General features: G+C 33.1%; 1 protein-coding gene across 7 annotated transcripts; it reads left to right on the plus strand.

Moving 5' to 3' along the window:
- The first annotated feature begins 5171 nt into the window (after positions 1 to 5171).
- LOC134725653 (sphingomyelin synthase-related protein 1-like) lies at positions 5172 to 18399 on the plus strand. Of its 7 annotated transcripts, none has more exons than XM_063589643.1 (5): positions 5172 to 5413; positions 14497 to 15097; positions 15706 to 15823; positions 16482 to 16632; positions 17129 to 18399. In XM_063589643.1, the coding sequence occupies exons 2-5, from the start codon at positions 14511 to 14513 to the stop codon at positions 17470 to 17472; spliced, it is 1200 nt and encodes a 399-aa protein (XP_063445713.1). In that variant the 5' UTR covers positions 5172 to 5413; positions 14497 to 14510; the 3' UTR covers positions 17473 to 18399. The 7 variants fall into 7 exon arrangements, with proteins under 7 accessions (XP_063445713.1, XP_063445718.1, XP_063445714.1 ...); XM_063589648.1 differs by lacking the exon at positions 5172 to 5413 and adding an exon at positions 6244 to 6268; XM_063589644.1 differs by lacking the exon at positions 5172 to 5413 and adding an exon at positions 12407 to 12510.
- Positions 18400 to 18790: the final 391 nt, after the last annotated feature.

Below are 18790 nucleotides of genomic sequence, written 5' to 3' on the forward strand. Positions count from 1 at the left end.
TACTGACTTGCTAGTTTTTATGTCATTTCCAACAGAAATTATCACAATAGTAGAAAAGGTACAAATACTTTTAGCATCAGTTGCAGCTGAGTTAGTAATATGTCTGCTGCAGTTACCGGGGTGCCTAAAATTTTAATTCTGGACACAATTGCAATAAAAGACTTCTGTTTAATCCTGTAAACCGCCAGTTGCTAATAAACCTTGAGGAAATGATATCGTTTTCACTTCCTTTTAAAAATTGACGAATTTTACCACATTGTTATATACATGTTCTAGTTGAAAGGTTGGAATACTAATACAAATTTGAATGCACACAAAATTCACAAAAATAATCTAAAAAATGTGTCAAATGTCAATGCTACATTACATGTGATAAATTGTATATTAATAATCTCTCAAAGTTATGGTTGATATCTTAAGCCACCAAAAAAATGACCTGACACCAGGGCTAGACTAATTTTCACCACATTACAATAGTAACTGTTCCAAAAACATCCACTCTTCATTGCTTTGTTGGTGCTTCTAAAGATCAATTAAAAAACACATAAAATTCGGATTGCTTTTGTGTTTATTGACTCAAAATTCAGGTCTAAAATCAAGGTCAATTGACCTTTTTTCCAAATCAAAGTCCATTCAACAATATAGAAATAGTGTAAATTCATAAATTATTGTGAAGATTTTATAAATGAAAATAATGAGTCTAAATGAGTATCACAATAATAAAAAGGATATCTTGTGTATATATATAAGAAGAAGTGGTATGAGTTCAATCACAGTCACGTCTCAGTCCTTACAGCTGAACGGACGTGCTGGGTCAGCTCTCCTTTACCCGCTATCTTCGATGAGGGTTTACAGTTAGATGTTCAACGACTTACTACTTAAGATGACAGAAACCAATCCATGCCGTACAGAGAGACGTAGTAGTTGGCGTACCCGCGTTAACATGCCTCCAAAACCATTGTCTATTATGGGGAGTGTCATGCCGATTAACGTCCGAGGGCTGTATCCTAGGCTGTTGGGTGATACGACCTTCATTTCACTGCCTCACGGCTTTGGTCCTGATAACGCTTCCTGTCATCTTCTGAACTACGTCCGAGATCATCTACCAGTACTCCTTCATCGAGGCTAGCGGGCTGCCAAGCTGACCAAACTGGCCCTGAAAGCAGCCGTTAGTGAAGAAAAACATCAAAATAGTAAACAAAGAAAAATCAACTCACCAAAACCAAGATGGCGGCCTACATATTGCGACCTCCACTACTTGTTCCTGACCCATGGCAACAAATCATTTAAAGCTCACCAAACGCCTTCGGGCACCGAGCCGACCGTGCGAGGGCTGAAAGGCCAGTCAAGGTCGTTAAACACTTCCATATATATAGTTCCAATGAGACAACTCTTAACTTTTCAGCCAAGTCACAGTTTGTAAAAGTAAACCATTATAGGTCAAAATGGAGCATGTAATGACAAAGTGTCAGCATATAATGACAAAGTATCAACATATAATGACAAAGTATCAACATTGAATTACAAAGTATCAGCATATAATGACGAAGTATCAGCATATAATGACAAAGTATCAACATTGAATTACAAAGTATCAGCATATAATGACGAAGTATCAGCATATAATGACAAAGTATCAACTTATAATGACAAAGTATCAGTATATAATAACAAAGTATCAACATATAATGACAAAGTATCAGCATATAATGACGAAGTATCATCATATAATGCATCTTCGCTAGCCATGGGTTACGATCCACTCCCGCTTTCTTCACCCTTGGCGGATTGGGCCAACATTTGTGAAAACAATGTTGCGCCATCTGTCGGAAGATTTAAGTCATGCCGAATTCATTATTCCTGACCAATTGTAGCACTTGAACTCTTCAATTTGGAGGTAAAAACACGGTAGTGTCTAGATTCTACACACTTGTTAAAGCCGGAAACGAAAATATATGTAAACATTCATGCATTTGTGCATGAAACATACACAGGAACTTCTATTAGTTGATTAAAAACATTCAAGTTGTCACTTAATATAGTCGTATGTTTAGGGATGTAAAGATTTTTTGCACAATAAGCACTTGACAATTGTTTACAAACACTTTCTTCATTTTCACGTGGTCATGTTAAGGGCGCTTTTTGATTGGATGCAGCGAGTTTCGACTGCAACCACTAAAAATTCTTACCCTGTGTCTCCGAAATTTTATCTCCATCCGCCAAGGATGAAAAGAGCGGGAGTGGGTCGTAACCCTTGGCTAGCGAAGATGCTTATAATGACAAAGTATCAGCATATAATGGCAAAGTATCAGCATGTAATGACAAAGTATCAGCATATAATGGCAAAGTATCAGCATTAACTAACAAAGTATCAGCATTTAATAACAAAGTATCAGCATTTAATAACAAAGTATCAGCATATAAATAATAAAGTATCAGCATGTAATGACAAAGTATCAGCATTAAATAAAAAAGTATCAGCATTTAATAACAAAATATCAGCATATAATAAAAAAGTATCAGCATATAATGACAAAGTATCAGCATTAAATAACAAAGTATCAGCATATAATGACAAAGTATCAGCATTTAATAAAAAAAGTATCAGCATATAATAACAAAATATCAGCATATAATATCAAAGTATCAGCATATTATAACAGAAAACAATAATAAACTTGCGCAAAGAAAGTGTGCAAAGTTCGACAATTACTAGTAATGTCTTTTCAGTGATGTTAAGAATCGAAATGGTATAATTGGAAGTCCACACAATTTACCTCAACCTTGGATAGGCTATTGGATTTTTATATGATAAAATTTAGTTATAGTGTTCCAAATAAGACGGTATTCTACTAAGGCTTTTCTACCACAGGAATATATTACCTTAGCTGTATTTGGCAAAACTTTTAGGAATATTTGGTCCTCAATGCACTTCAACTTCGTACTTTATTTGGCTTTTAAAAAAAAATATTCGACCGTCACTGATGAGTCTTTTGTCTGGCATATTGTAAAATTTTATTCCTGGTATCTATGATGAGTTTTTTTTTATGCATAAAGAAACTAGGTGTATGTATTTCTCATATTTTTGTGTAAATCAATTTGTTTGGATTGCGAACTAAAAAGTCAAAATTGGTATTTGACTATCTAAGGATCATTCCTAGATATTTTAAATTAATTTGCCAAAAAAGTTAAATAAACAAACCGAAGCCCGAAGAAAATTCTAAACGAAAAGTCCCATAGCAAATGGTAAGTTCAAAAGCACAAACACACCAGTGACAGCAAAGGGAAGGCTGAAATACTAATTCAACAATTTAGATCCGTATTCACAATTGACAAATCAACATCAATACCTAAAACAACAAAATACATCAATGAATCAATACCACAACTTATTATAACAACTAGGTCTCGAAAAACTACTTAAAGATGCAAACCCATCAAATGCATCTGGACCAGATGGAATACCAAACAGAATACTTAAAGAATGTGCATCAGAAATAGCACCAGGACTAACTGACATCTTCCAAACATCAATAGACACTTGATTACTACCCGAAGACTGGCTAAACGAAAACATCTCGTGCGTCTTCAAAAATGGAGACAAACACGCCACAGAAAACTATAGACCAGTCTCATTTACATCGGTACCTTGCAAACTTCTAGAACAAATCATATGCAAGCACATTCTAAAACAACTTGATAAACACAGAGTCTTAACATCACTTAAACATGGATTTAGATCTGGCTATTCATGCGAAACCCAACTGTTAGTCACTTTGCAAGACTTCATGAAAGCATTTGACGCCGGACTACAAACTGACATTGCAATCCTGGATTTTTCCAAAGCTTTTGACACTGTGCCACATAACAAGCTATTATCAAAATTGGAAGAATATGGAATCCAAGGACCACCTAACAACTGGCTAAATATGTTTCTTACACAGAGGAAGATGAAAGTTGTAGTAGAGGGGGGGAACAATCTGAAGAGGTAAAAGTGGACTCTGGAGTTCCACAGGGAACAGTACTTGGACCATTACTCTTCTCATGTCACATCAATGACCTCCCAGACACTGTCAAGTCATCAGTACGGCTGTTCGCCGATGACTGCCTACTGTATAGAACCATAAAAACATAAAAAGACCACAAACTGCTGCAAGAAGACCTAGCAAACCTATATGATTGGGCAAATAAATGGGGTATGCGATTTAACGCTAAAAAATGCTACATCCTGAGCATCAAAAACAAAAGCCAGAGATTTTACTCACTCAACGGCCAGATACTCCAACAAGTTCAAAACAACCCATACCTAGGAGTGCAGATACCAGAAGACCTGAAGTGGAGCACACACACACAACAAATGTTGCAAAAAGGCAAGCTCAACCCTTGGCTTCCTCAGAAGGAATTTATGATACTGCCCACATGAATGTAAGAAAACCGCTTACATTGCGTTAGTTAGATCAACAATGGAATATGCGGTAACAGTATGGGACCCCTACAATATAATAGATGCAAACAACCTAGAGCGTATACAACGACAAGCAGCACGCTTTATAACAGGCGACGACAAAACCAGAGAAGATGGCTGCGCAACAGACATGCTCGCCAAACTGAAACACGAACGAAAAGCCAAACGCACTAGCCAAAAACTTATATTTTTGTACAAGATGGTTGAGGGATTGGTACCTGCTATCGATCCAGACGACTTTTTAAAATCAGCCAGACCAAGACGAACCATCACAACGAAGAAGTTTGAAAATTACCAGGCAACAAACATAGTGGAAAAACAAGTGAGGAACAATACTAGGTGCTTTGACATTCCCACCAGTAAAACTCAGCAATACTCAAACTCATTCTTTGTGTCCACAGTTATTAACTGGAACCATCTTGAGGACATTATTGTGCGCGAAACGAGCGTTGAGATTAAATCTGTTCTCACGAGACGTCAGTAAATCGACGGTGCCTTCACCTCGTTGTATTTAAAAAGCCAGAATTGGTAGCTACGACGTAACCATACAGATACAGAATACGCCTGCATTATAAAACAGTATATTTTTTAACATGAAACCAATTTTGTATTGATTTTCTTTTTACAGTGACAATAACAAATTTATCAGGGAATTGAAACAAGATTGGACATGAGTGGACAAAGATCCATTTAATTTTTTTTTTTTTAATTCCGAATAGTATCAAAGGGCTCCATTCATAAAAATATGTTGTATGTATTGTCCATTGACTAGTGTGTATTATCCTATGTTAATTCCATTAACTGTTTTAACTTGAATCGTGTTACCGGATAATAGATTTAGTCTGACCGTATTTCGGCCCTAGGCTTATACATTTCGCAAGGAGGTGAATGTTGTTACTATTAAAAGTGCAAGACGTATTAGAATTTGAGAAATTTTAGATGCAATTGGTGAGTAATATATGCATATAAGGTGTTTTGAACGGATACAAATAGTGTTGTGTTTTTTTTTTGTGATTTTACTTCAATTCAATTCAAATCTTTATTGCCATAAAACTACATATTTATAGTATGCAGTAGCGGACCCAGGGGGAGGGTTCCGGGGGGTTGTAACCCCTCTTTTTTTCAGAGGATCAATGCATTTCAATGGGGACATATAGTCGGAACCCCCCTTTTGTCCTGGGTTGGGAACCCCCTTTTGAAAATGGCTGGATCCGCCCCTGAGTATGTGACACAACATAACTAAATGAAAATAAAAAATAACATTAATATACATTAATATTAATATACACCGTAGAAGTAAATTTATCAAGAGTCCCCTGTCCTCAGTTCAATAGACTGTTTTAAAAAGGATCATAGCTTATTTACCTGAATGATAGAAATTGGGTTGAGTATATATATATTATTTTATATATGTCATTTAAATGTTTAAAGTGGATATTGTCATTTATCAAAAAATCAAAATAAACTTTTCTATTATTATGGTTTCCAATACAATATTAAAAAAAAAAATCATCTTCAATTTGTATTCAGTTTTTGTATAATCTTTCTTCTCTTGGAATTTTAAGGTATCTTCCCTTTTCTACTATTAAATTATGGTCACTAAATCAAAATTTTGTTATCAGTTTTCTGAATTCAAGTTTTTAGCAAGTTAAATATTTTTTTCTGTATTATTTACTTTTACATGTTTATAAATAGTGATTTTACTGATAAAGAAAGAAGAATACTTTGGGTCAGTTCAAAAGTTTGGTTGGTTATTGGGAGGACAGTTCGTGTCAGTGTTCCTCCTGCAGATCTCAGTGAGCTGTAGGTCATTTATTTATCTATCTTGTATACTCTGGCTTATATATTTTTAGGCATAACTTTTTATTTGTGTTTTAGATACTTGAATTGCTTTTAGTGCTTTATATAATAGATATTGCATGCATGTTATAGTTAATCTGCATTTTATGCTTGATAAGATTATTTATTCTTTGCACGATGTGCTTTGCGTTTTATCTGTTTTATGTATTGTGCGTGTCATCATGTATGTTGGATAAAAGCTCTACAGAGCTTATGGTGTACTGTTAAATGTATAACCGACTTTAAATAAATCTTTTATGTTTATGCTTCATGCTTATGAATATTTCTATAAAGATGACATTAATAATCTCAGAAGTCCACTGAGGAACAAACCTAAGATAAAAGCTGTGACTTCCAAAAGATAAGTTGTACTACTTATATTTCAAGTTCGAGAGGGACTTTGAAGATATTTGCGTATTTCTCGCTAAATTGAAGACCCATTGATGGCCTTCAACTGTTGTCTGCTCTATGGTCGGGTTGTTGTCGCTTTGACACATTCCCCATTTCCATTTTAAATTTTATGTTTACCATGCCCCTGAATTCATGTTTTGCATTGAGGTGCAATAAACCCAAACAGTTCTCTGATGAATGAACGTTTTATTTAACAGATACTTATTTATGTTTGTACCTTTGAGAAATTGACATTTGCATAAAAAAATAATTTAAAATACCATTTATTTATAGGGTTTAAAAGATTTCCGTACATAGTGAAAGTGACATGTTTCAGTCTATGGAAGGTGCGATACGATAAAAACTTTTCTTATATCAATGAGCGATATTGTCTTATATCAACGAGTTGCATTGTGGGAAATCTCAGACGAATGTTTACATTTTTATGAAGGAACGAAGATTTCTCGGTATAAAGTAATGATTCTTTTCTTAAAACAGGCTGACGTTTAACAAGACATACGTCTGCTGTATAATTTCCATGAATTATTTTAAAGTTATACCAAGCAAGATGTATTTAAACGAGAAAATTGAATTGTTGAATAAATGAGACATAAATGCACGATTTATCATTTGTAGATGTACAAATTCAATTAATGTCATGTAGCAAATTATGTGGCATGCAATCGAGATGAATTAAATTGTTGGATAAGCCAAAATCGTCTATAAGTCAAAAATACTGCTATATTTTAAAATATCAATGCGATGTTTGTCTTATATCATAGCGATATTTTTTTAATATCAAATATTTATGAATGCGATACTTTTCTAATATAACTGCTATAGTTTTAGAATTAATACGATGACACGTCACAATGCATGTCAAAAGAACCGCAAACATAATTCTTAAATCATTTTTAAAATGTTGATTGACCCTATTGATATTTGAAAGTGTTAACAACCTGTTCAGTCTATTGTTTTGCAATCACATGCTTTAACCGACAAATTCTATTTGAAGTGATGATGCAATGGCGGAATATGAATGCGGTTGTAAATAGTCTACCGACCTATTCGATTCTAAGAAAGGTCCAGTGGCGAATCCGGAGGGGGCGGGGGTTGAAACCCCCTTTTTTGGCCGATCAATGCATTTGAATGGGGATATATGGTTGATACCCTTTATCCTGGGTTTGAAACCCCCCTTTTACAAACGGCTGAATCCGCCCTTGAGGTCACACTCCTATAGCCTATCCACATGGGTAACATCGAAATAAAAAAAAATCATTACTTAAAAGAAAAAAAAAACATTCATTCAAACAATCCAATTCAATACAGCAATGAATATTCAAATGGTAAAATAAATATTCCAAACAAATTGAAATGTACAAATGCTGTTGTCCCGATCTTTGAAGATACCAACTGAGTAGCCTCATACTATAAATTGAACAACTTCAGATCGAACGAAAATCAAAAATCTTGTGAAACAGAAACTGTATTTATTATCACCATGTACGCTTATTTACAAATTTAGCTATATATTTTGGACCTTGGATTATAGCTCTCCCTCTTTTATATAAGCTTTCGATTTCAAATATTTTGGCAACGAGCATCACTTCAAAGACACTGTATTGTCGAAATGCGCATCTAGTGCATGGAAATTAGGACCGTTAATGTTATTACTTCCACTGGGTCGATGTCTTTGTTGGTGGACGGTTAGTTCCCGGTGATATCACCAGCCTATAGTAGCCAGTACCTTGGTACTGGTACTGGCATGTAAATACGGATTTTTTTGTGCTATTTAAATTTTCTGTAGCAAATTTTTAGAAATTATTATAAATTATGGAATGTATCTTCCTCATGCAAAGCTCTGATTCCTTTCACGGATTTGGCTATACTTTTTGAACCTTTTGGATTATAGCTCTTCATCTTTTATATAAGCTTTGGATTTCAAATATTTTGGCTACGAGCATCGCTGAAGAGACGTGTATTGTCGAAATGCGCATCTGGTGCAGGAAAATTGGTACCGTTAATGTTTTTACATCGCGACAACCGCGAGGACATTCGCTGTATTGTTACCAGAGATTTGACCTTAGTTTTTTACTAGTAACCAGAGACATATAATATATTATATGTCTCTGTAGTAACCGATCGTATAAATACGCTTACATTTCTTAGTGCAAAATAACAATCCGTATCGCTTGTTATAAATTCATTTCTACAATGAATGCTAAAAAAAAATGTTTAGAAAACAAATAGATAAGATGTAAACGCCAAACGCGCGTTTCGTCTACAAAAGACTCATCAGTGACGCTCGAATCCAAATGTGTATACGTATTTTCTATATTTTAGAAATAATTCAGGAAAGCCATAGATTGTTGGAAATTTACACATGGATGGGGCCGTGATATTCGAATTTTATCCTATTGATTTCTCCGAGCTCTTACAAGTAAAATTGAGAATGAAAATAGGGAATGTGTCAAAGAGACAACAACCCGACCATTTAAAAAATCAACAGCAGCAGGTCACCAACAGGTCTTCAATGTACGAGAAATTCCCGCACCCGGAGGCGTCCTTCAGCTGGCCCCTAAACAAATATATTCTAGTTCAGTGATAATGAACGCCATACTAATTTCCAAATTGTCCACAAGAAACTAAAATTAAAATAATACAAGACTAACAAAGGCCAGAGGCTCCTGACTTGGGACAGGCGCAAAAATGCGGCGGGGTTAAACATGTTTGTGAGATCTCAACCCTCTCCCTATATATACCTCTAACCAATGTAGAAAAGTAAACGCATAACAATACGCACATTAAAATTCAGTTCAAGAGAAGTCCGAGTCTGCATTACTTCTTTTTATTATGCATTACTTCTTTTTATTATGCATCCAAATAAGAATAATAGTTATTTTTTTTTTAATTGCACTTTTTAAAACAATAAAATCGGCAAAGGGTCTGCAAATAGGTTCCAATGCATGCATATTTACGCGGAAAGTATATTGTACATACCAGCAATTATTATGTATACCTCTGAGTCTGCGCTAAGTTTAGATCTATCGAGAATTTTGTCACAGTGTTGTTCACAAATCGACGTCATACTAAAATTATAAATTTTGATCTTTCAGTGCTGTTTATTTGGAATTTTTATTGACGTAATCGTTCTTGTACCATCATAACTGTCGTTACCGTTAAAGATTAAGAAGTGTACTAGTTTATATTGCACTGTACAAAAGATTCAGCACCCAAATGACGATTTTTGGAGGTCTAGAGAGCAGTTATTTATAAAGGGATATTTTAAAGATTTATAGATATAAGAAGATGGTGCATGAGTTCGAATGAGACAACTTTCCACAAAGTATAATGATTTGTTTCAAGTAAACCATTATAGATCAAAGTAGGGCCTTAAACACGGAGCCTTGGCTCACAGCAAGCACCACGCTATATAGGAACAAAAAAAATACTAGTGTTAAACCATTCAAACAGGAAAACCAACGGTCTAATTTTAAAAAAAAAAGGAGATTCAAGAGTACAGGTCAGATTTTGTCGAATCAATCTGAACGAGAACAGTATGATTCATCTTTATCACAAGTTAGTTTCATTTTTATCAATAAAGAAAGTCTTACATGCATGCATTGCGAGCATATCAGATATATATTCTTTCGATGCGTTCATTATAAAATTGCTAAATCTTAATGATATATAGTATGTGAACAATAATGTGATAGCTATTTTATTACGATATTGTTTATTAAACCACATCGGTACTGGCATTTTTCACATTTTGAAAATGGTGGATTGAACTTGGTTTTATAGCGCTTAACCTCTCACGTGTATGACAGTCTCATCAAATTCTGTCATATTTACAACGTTGCGTAAACAAAACAGACATAATGGGAAAATTGTAAACATATGGGTACAGCAGTCAAATATTGATACTAATAAGTGCTAATATTGATATAACAAAAACACCGCTATGATATTTTAAAAGTATCGCATTGATATTTTAAAAGTATCGCATTGCTTATTTATGTATATAAGAAAAACACAGCACTTCAAATTTTACACGGACATAAACGTTAGCGTTTAGCTAACTTCTGAATGTATAATTAGACTCAATTGTTGTTTATATTTGAACAATAAGTTTAAAAGTTAGTATTTACTTAATTTTTCGTTGCCAAAAACAACATTTTCCGCATGAAATGTCTGCATGTTTACAATTGATATTAGACAATATCGCTCATTGATATAAGAAAAGTTTTTATCGATACGCTTCTTCCATAGACTGTGTTTCATCTAACTGCAATTCTGTAGTTACAGACATAACTGAAAGGCGCAATATAAACGCATGTGTAAACGGCAAAAGGACTGACGTTCACATTTATACTTTAATAAATTTGAATAATTTTTTCAACAAATTGAATAGATTTTTTGTTTTGTTAAATAGTTGATCAGATTTACAGATATAAGATCTGGACCAACAGTACTTTTTTTTCTCTCTCTGCCTGACATGTTTAACTCTTTTTTTTTCAAAATCGGCATGGGCTTATCTCGCCCTTTATTTAAATAAATTCAGATACAAACTATTCTGTTCTGTTATCTTTTTGATGTCTTTCACTCAATGTTCTGAGAAGAGAAAGTTCCTCTTATCTCTGACATCTAACCAATGGTCATGGCCTCATTGTCTTGTTTCTCTATCAGTCCTTGTTCTTTTAAGGTGTCACAATTTTCTTTTAGTATTGTTGTTTCTCCTTCCAATTCAAGTAAGTAAGTCTTTTGTGGAAGATCTAGTGTGATTTTTATTTTATTTTCATCTCCTTCTATTTGTGTTTTCGGTGTTCCTTTCTTTCTCTACCAGTTGTAGATGTACCCTCGGCACCTACAGTGGAAGCGGGACCTTTTGGTGATTATGTGGCTGTTGAAAGTGAAGGAGCTTCATCTTTCTTAGAGTTTTGCTCAGCCGATGCGTCCGTTGTAGCATTCGTCTCTATTAGTTGAGCGGTATTGCCTAGCTCATCAGATGTTGAGGAGTCATTGTCTATCATTAGAGCTGGAGTTCCAATCTCTGCAGTTGACTCGGACTTTTTGGTCAAAAATGTCCTATCAGAACGGGACTTAGATGACTTCTTTTAAGGTGGTTATGTCGACCTCTCTCTTTCCGCTATCTTCAGTATCTTTCAGTACAGTAAGTTTGTAACGTCCATTCCGAGCTGATAAAAGCCAGTAGGCGGTTTGGTGTTCTAACAAATGCAAAATGGTAAAGATATCACCAGATAATACGGGCTGTTGTTTATGGCAAGAAGTTCTCGTCAAAACTATGTTTAAACGTTGTTGGTGTGTTTCACTGCCATCATAAGACATTATGAGAGTTTCCTGACATATTTAACTAATAGTATTCGATAGTCTGGACCAACAGTACTGTGGTAAAAAGGTCTTTCTTTCTAAATTAAGGCATTTACAATTCATTATGTGGTGATGCTCGTCACCAATGTCACTTGAGTCACAGAGACGGCTCTGTAAACCATGTAATCTCGCAGTCTCACTTGACAGATGGTGAGTGGCAATCACATTAATATTTTATCATTTAAAATATTGTGTTTTATTTTGTTTCTTGATTAAAAATATAATTTTATGAAATTAAGTATGTATTGTCTTAATCCTGATTAAAATAACTATAAAAAATACAGGACATGACACGAATTCAATTAAAGGCTTAAGATTTAATTACTGTCAATTGTAATCTGTGAACAACTGTAGCGTCCTGGTATTTAATTCTTTTGAAAGTAAGTTTATAGTAGTTTAAATCTATGACATAGGAAAGTTCAAACGTAAGTTTACACTGATTTTTCATTTTTTTTTAAATTTTGATTAGAATTTGTAAAGTATAACAGAAATGTATATTTTTATAGTTTCACCAAGATAAAGTTCGAATAAAAAATAAACTTGCGATTCTTTTGTATTTAATATCCTAAATAGCCTTCGTGATTTACATTATTGGATTTTTTTTAAATATTTTGTATAAAATGATATAAAAAATACTTTAAATTACATGGACTTTCTTGTATGTTCTGACTAACCTTAGAAACTTATACACTGTAATATGAAATGCATTGCCATAGAAACCGTCGAGTCGCGTCAATGACAAGTTACAGTCCGGAATAAATAAGTAATAAAACTGACCCCTATACACATGTTTATACTGGTTTTAAATCACAGTGATCTTTTCTAGTGAAATGAACATGAAATATCCCCAAAACATTTTCCACTTTTAAATCAGTTGAAATTTATTGACGTTTTTTTTTTTCCTGCGTGAATTCTTTTTCTGCAAATTGCATAAATCTCATTTCAAAAGTAATACCGTAAAAAAGTCATATTTTCAAAGAATGAAATTTAAATATTTGTGATCGATGAATTCATGCAGTAATTCTATTTTTATATACCTCGACATTATCTGGGATAGTTTGATTTAAAACGTGACGTAAATTGAATACTTTATATCAACCCATATTCTAACCTTCTTTAGTTATGGTCAATAGAAAACAAATATTATAACGGTAGCCATAACAGACAGGCCCAATATAAAGTAAAGCATAACTTGATTAAAAGCTTGACAAGAACTTCAGAATTCGGTAATATATATGTTCTTTTTCTCTCTCTCCGTTTTCTCATTTTTCTGTCAAATGCTACTGTAATAGATATTCGATAAATAATGACCGCTTGACGAGTTCGATTCTCTTTTTGAATGTTCGACGGTTATAAAAATATTGTCATTAAAAAATTTGATAACGAAAAAAACGATAACTTCATCAATCAGTGATTTTTTTTTTAGATTGATTCATCGCTTAAAAATCCAATAGTAAGAAACAATTTCAACGTTTCCTTTATATTAGCGATAGCGATTTTTCTGATTATTTGTTTTGTTACTATAGTACTGCAGACTGTTACACGAAGGTCACATTTCAGAACGGACTTTTAAATAATATAATGACTAATTATCATTAAAAGTTTAATAGTGAGAACGTTGATATCTTGGTGATATTATAGTTAAGAAGTGTTAATGTGCTAACAAGTAACAGGTAACGTAATAATATATATTTTTCATTCTTTTTTTTTAAAAGGGCAATATTTTCTTTTTTATTATTTTTCAACTTAACAAGTGATTAAGGAACGATTTGGTGTCGCATATTTATATCGTAGTTCAAAATTTGGAACACTGCCGGTATGAATATTGTCGTACAAGCTTGAAACCCTGGAGGAAATTTGTTCCCAATTCGGCATGATTTATTTTGCCTGCATGGCATTGCTCAGAACCTCAGCTTTTAATATACCACACGGGAGAGTAAAACAACTTGAGGAATATAAAAAAAAATGACCAGTAGAATCATATACCGGTCACCAATTGATCATTTCCGAAAGACGAAGAATGTATGCAATATATATTTATCATACATTAAAGGAAGCTAGTTTCATTTTCTGATCTTGTTTTCAAAATTGGTAAGGAAGAATTCAAATAGAAGTAATATTTCGTGTGAATGACAATTTGTATGATGTATGTTATTACATTATAATTTTATATACAGATTCTGTTTTGACATGAAATTTTTAATTGACGAATTTATTTGATTCCATACCTTGATACGAGCATGTCATGTGTATATATGTTGTTGTTGTTTTGTTTTGTATATGTTTTTATGTGTTTACATGTTTCAGCGATGACCCTTTTGTACTGGATTTTATACTGAATAAAATTAGTTAGTTAGTTAGTTAGTTATTAAAAATCTTATCATTTCATTTATTTTGTCATTTTATTTCAGATTTCATAGGAAAAATGTCCGACCCTTTATTATGGAACTGTGAAAGAGTGAAACAATTTTTAAGTGAAAACGGATTGCAAGAATACCAGAAACTACTATGTGATGAGAACAGAATCGACGGCCGTGTTCTCCTAACATTGACAGAGAAGGATTTATATCAGCTTAAAATATCAGCTTTAGGCGATATCAAAAGACTATTGTTTGCAATCCAAGACCTTCAGAGTGGACAGAATTCACGGTTACAATTTCCAAATTACCATAATGACTGTCATTCGTCCTCTTCCTCAGAAAGTTCCTACATGATAGATATTCTAGATTCCTCTGACGATGAAAAACATAACTATAGGTCAAAACGGAAAATAAATCAAGAAGTATGGAAGACGGGTGTCAGCATTGTCTATACATTCATTGTACATTTTGTGACTAGTTTTGCTATCATAGTTGCACAAGAGCGCATGCCTGACAAAAAGCAATATCGCCCATTACCTGACGTTATGCTAGATAGTATAACTTATGTACCATGGGCATATAAAGTGACGGAGGGAGTTATTTTAGCTGGATTTATTACATATTTTATAATATTAGTATTTCACAAATATAGGTACGTATATATAGGCCTATAGGTTCAGATGAACTAAGCAAGAAAGACATAGTAGTTTGCAGAGAATATCTTTCATTCAAAGCAGAAAATAAAAATAAATTATTAATTTAGAAGTCAGTTTATGGCTTCGTTCGGGTTTATATCGCCAACAAGGAAAACAAAGTATAAAATAAAATTGAAAGATATGGTATGATTATTAATGAGACAACTCTTAACCAAAGACCAGATGGCGTAGAAGGTTGGCAACTATCTAACAATTCAACTTACTAGGAATTAGTATCAAAGCTGGTTTTTTTTTTAGTAAAGTGAGTGAAGTTTTGGTATGTGTTCACGTACTTTCTTTCTAGATATGCTAAAGTCACGTTATTGAAATGTTCAAATCTGTATTAAAGTAAAAGTAAATTTAGGGATTTGGATTTAGCATGCGATCTTCAATCATACTTTTCAGAATAAAGTCAGACTGATCTCCAAAACCTAATAATAATAGAACTAATCCTAAGCTGTTATGTAATTATTGCATGCTTTGGGATTTCATGTAATCTATATAATACTAAGGATATGTAGTCAACCACTATAATTTAATAATAAAACGATTTGTATATTTTCAGGTTTATTTTACTCAGAAGAATGTTTGTCATTGCCGCCTCAATCTTTTTATTTCGCAGTATATGTGTGATCGTTACCTCATTACCGATGCCTCAAGAAAATTTCAACTGTGAAAAACTGGTATGTCATCATTTTTATACAAAGGATAAATCAAATTGATCGAGTGGTCTATAGTGCGTCGGGCATAGTGCAAAGGCGATTTGGTGCCACGATATCTCAGTAGCATGAGTTCGAATCGCAGCCAAAAGAAAAACTGCGGAAAAAATACAAATCTAACATACCCTCAACTATGTCTTTACATCATTATTTTTTGTCCCAAAAATATGAAGGCCATTGTCAATTAATTATACTAGTAGTTAAAGGCCGAAACTATGAAACACTCAAAAAGCTTTTGACAATATTTAAAACGGTATACCTTTGCATTGATATGGAATGGAAGAGAACATTCAGAAAACAACTCTGTATAGTGCCAACTTAGTCTCTCATAAAAAATTTCTTGTATGGATATGTATATTGAGCTTTGACTTTAGTTTAGATTGAACGTGACTTCTCCGACAAATTACAACCATGATACTAGTACATTACTTGTAAAACAATCTTTACATTAAAGATTGATATCAAAATTCAAAATTATCGATACGCACAATCAACAATTGAAATTGTATTAAAAAAAAGGATATAGCAGACATAATGTAGAACTTAAATAACACGAGTCAAATGATGCAACATATTGAAAAAATCTTAGCAACTGCACATGCAATTTAAATTATATTTTTAGGTATTTAAAAACGGCTGGGAACGATTTTCAAGAGCTCTAGAGATTTATTCCGGAATGGGAATGAAAGTCTCTGGATTAAAAACATGTGGAGATTACATGTTTAGTGGACATACAGTCACAATAACAACTCTTATTCTTCTCATTAATGAATGTAAGTAAATCTTATGTATATATGTTCCGTTACATCACATCTACTTCATGATATCATATGGAACTTACTTTGAATCTATTGATTTATGATTTAGATTTTTTTAAAACCAATACCAACAACATGGAAAGAGAAAGAAACAGAAATCAACGACTTATATTCTCAGCCATACTGAAAACATCTTCAGTATATAAATGGCCAGTTGTAATCAATTTCAAGATATAGAGTACCATTTAATAGCAGACCATTTTAACTTTTGGTGTTTGCTATCCCATATAATTGTAATTGAAAATGATCACAACTTATTGCTACACTGCTAATTTTTTTTTAAAAGAGGTACATAAAAAATTGTTTCGATCACATATAAAGTCAGAGATGGAGTCGATTTATTCGTGAATTAATTTTTCGCCAAGTGTTTCGTTATTTACTTCAATTTTCAAAATCGGAATCAATGTGTGTACGTTGACCAACGTCATAATTTAATTATTATTTATTTCAGATACACCAAAAAGATGGATATTTCTACACATACTGGTGTGGATTGTGGGGTTGTCTGGTATTATCTTCATTTTAGCAGGACACGGACATTATACCTTAGATGTGATAGTAGCCTTTTATATTACATCACGTTTATTCCAATATCACCACATCCTAGCCAACAACAAAACTTTAATGACAAGAGACCAGAGTAGACTTAAGAAATGGTTCCCAGTCTTTTATTTTTTCGAATCAAATTGTGATGGAATAGTTCCGAATGAATACGAATGGCCATCAAGTATTTTGGAATCAGCAATGCAACGGTGTGCAAAACTCAGGAACTATTTATCTTCATTGCTGTCATAAGATAAACAGCTGATCTAGTATTTTCTAACGACGAGATGAAATCGTTATATTTTGATCGCTTTGAATTCTCAATTGCAGTTTGAAAATACATTGACTCAAGCACAAAACCAATGCATCTATATCGTTTCGGTATTGACTCAAGCACAAAACCAATGCATCTATATCGTTTTGGTATTGACTCAAGCACAAAACCAATGCATCTATGTCGTTTTGGTATTGACTCAAGCACAAAACCAATGCATCTATATCGTTTTGGTATTGACTCAAGCACAAAATCAATGCATCTATATCGTTTTGGTATGGACTCAAGCACAAAACCAATGTATCTATATTGTTTCGGTATTGACTCAAGCACAAAACCAATGTATCTATATTGTTTCGGTATGGACTCAAGCACAAAACCAATGTATCTATATTGTTTCGGTATTGACTCAAGCACAAAACCAATGCATCTATATCGTTTCGGTATGTCTATCGATTCTAGTAGTTAATTTAATGTTGTCCTAGTTCATGTAGTATAATTTGCGGAACACTTATTTTTGATTTTAAATTAAGTGGTGACGGCAAAAGTCGATTGTTTTAAAGCATGTGAATAGTGTTTTGTGTGTTTTCGTATGTTGCTTAGTAATACTGACAAATCTGATAACATTGATGAAGTCAGAAACAGGAACTGATATAGTAAAACGAAATATTATAACACATTGAGCCAACGGGAGTAATTTTGATTTTAATTGAGATTACATTTTTACACTGAACAATATTTGTACTCAAACGTTAATATGAGAATCGGATTCATATCGTATTGTCATATTGAACTATCATCAATAACTTTATTTTTAAAGTTTTTATTTATTATTTATTTATGATTTTATCATTGTTATACAATTTTATGGCATTATTACATGAATAAATTTTATTTTTTTGTTATGTCGCTTTTCGATTTCTTTTATATGAAATTAAAGCTAGCTTCAGCCTGGTTATATTATATCATGATTTGTTGCAAATATTTTCATGACGATAATGGCTCTTTTTTGTTATAGTGTAATGTTCTTCTCCTATTAGAAAAGGAAACATACAAATAGAATGTATGCTATATTGATGAAATTTATACGATGCTATTTATCAATGCAAATACAGTTAATTATAAAAGTGTGAAATCGATACTCCAATAGTCCGATTCTTTTAATACTACTAAGTAGTACAGTTATATTTGAATAACAAATATTTATGGATATGTGTCAATAGGACAACACATCCAAAACACACGTACGAGTATAAGACAAAAGACGTTTTAAATGTTAACTGGATGGAGAGTTGT

The sequence above is a fragment of the Mytilus trossulus genome, chromosome 7 (genome assembly GCF_036588685.1).
Source record: "Mytilus trossulus isolate FHL-02 chromosome 7, PNRI_Mtr1.1.1.hap1, whole genome shotgun sequence".
Classification (NCBI taxonomy): domain Eukaryota; kingdom Metazoa; phylum Mollusca; class Bivalvia; order Mytilida; family Mytilidae; genus Mytilus; species Mytilus trossulus.

Excerpts from the sequence above, each read along its gene's own strand:
- LOC134725653 (XM_063589643.1), top strand. The coding sequence starts at position 14,511 with ATGTCCGACCCTTTATTATGGAACTGTGAAAGAGTGAAACAATTTTTA. Across the intron at positions 15,098-15,705 it reads TTAGTATTTCACAAATATAG|GTTTATTTTACTCAGAAGAA; the intron begins GTACGTATATAT and ends GTATATTTTCAG. Across the intron at positions 16,633-17,128 it reads TATTCTTCTCATTAATGAAT|ATACACCAAAAAGATGGATA; the intron begins GTAAGTAAATCT and ends TATTTATTTCAG.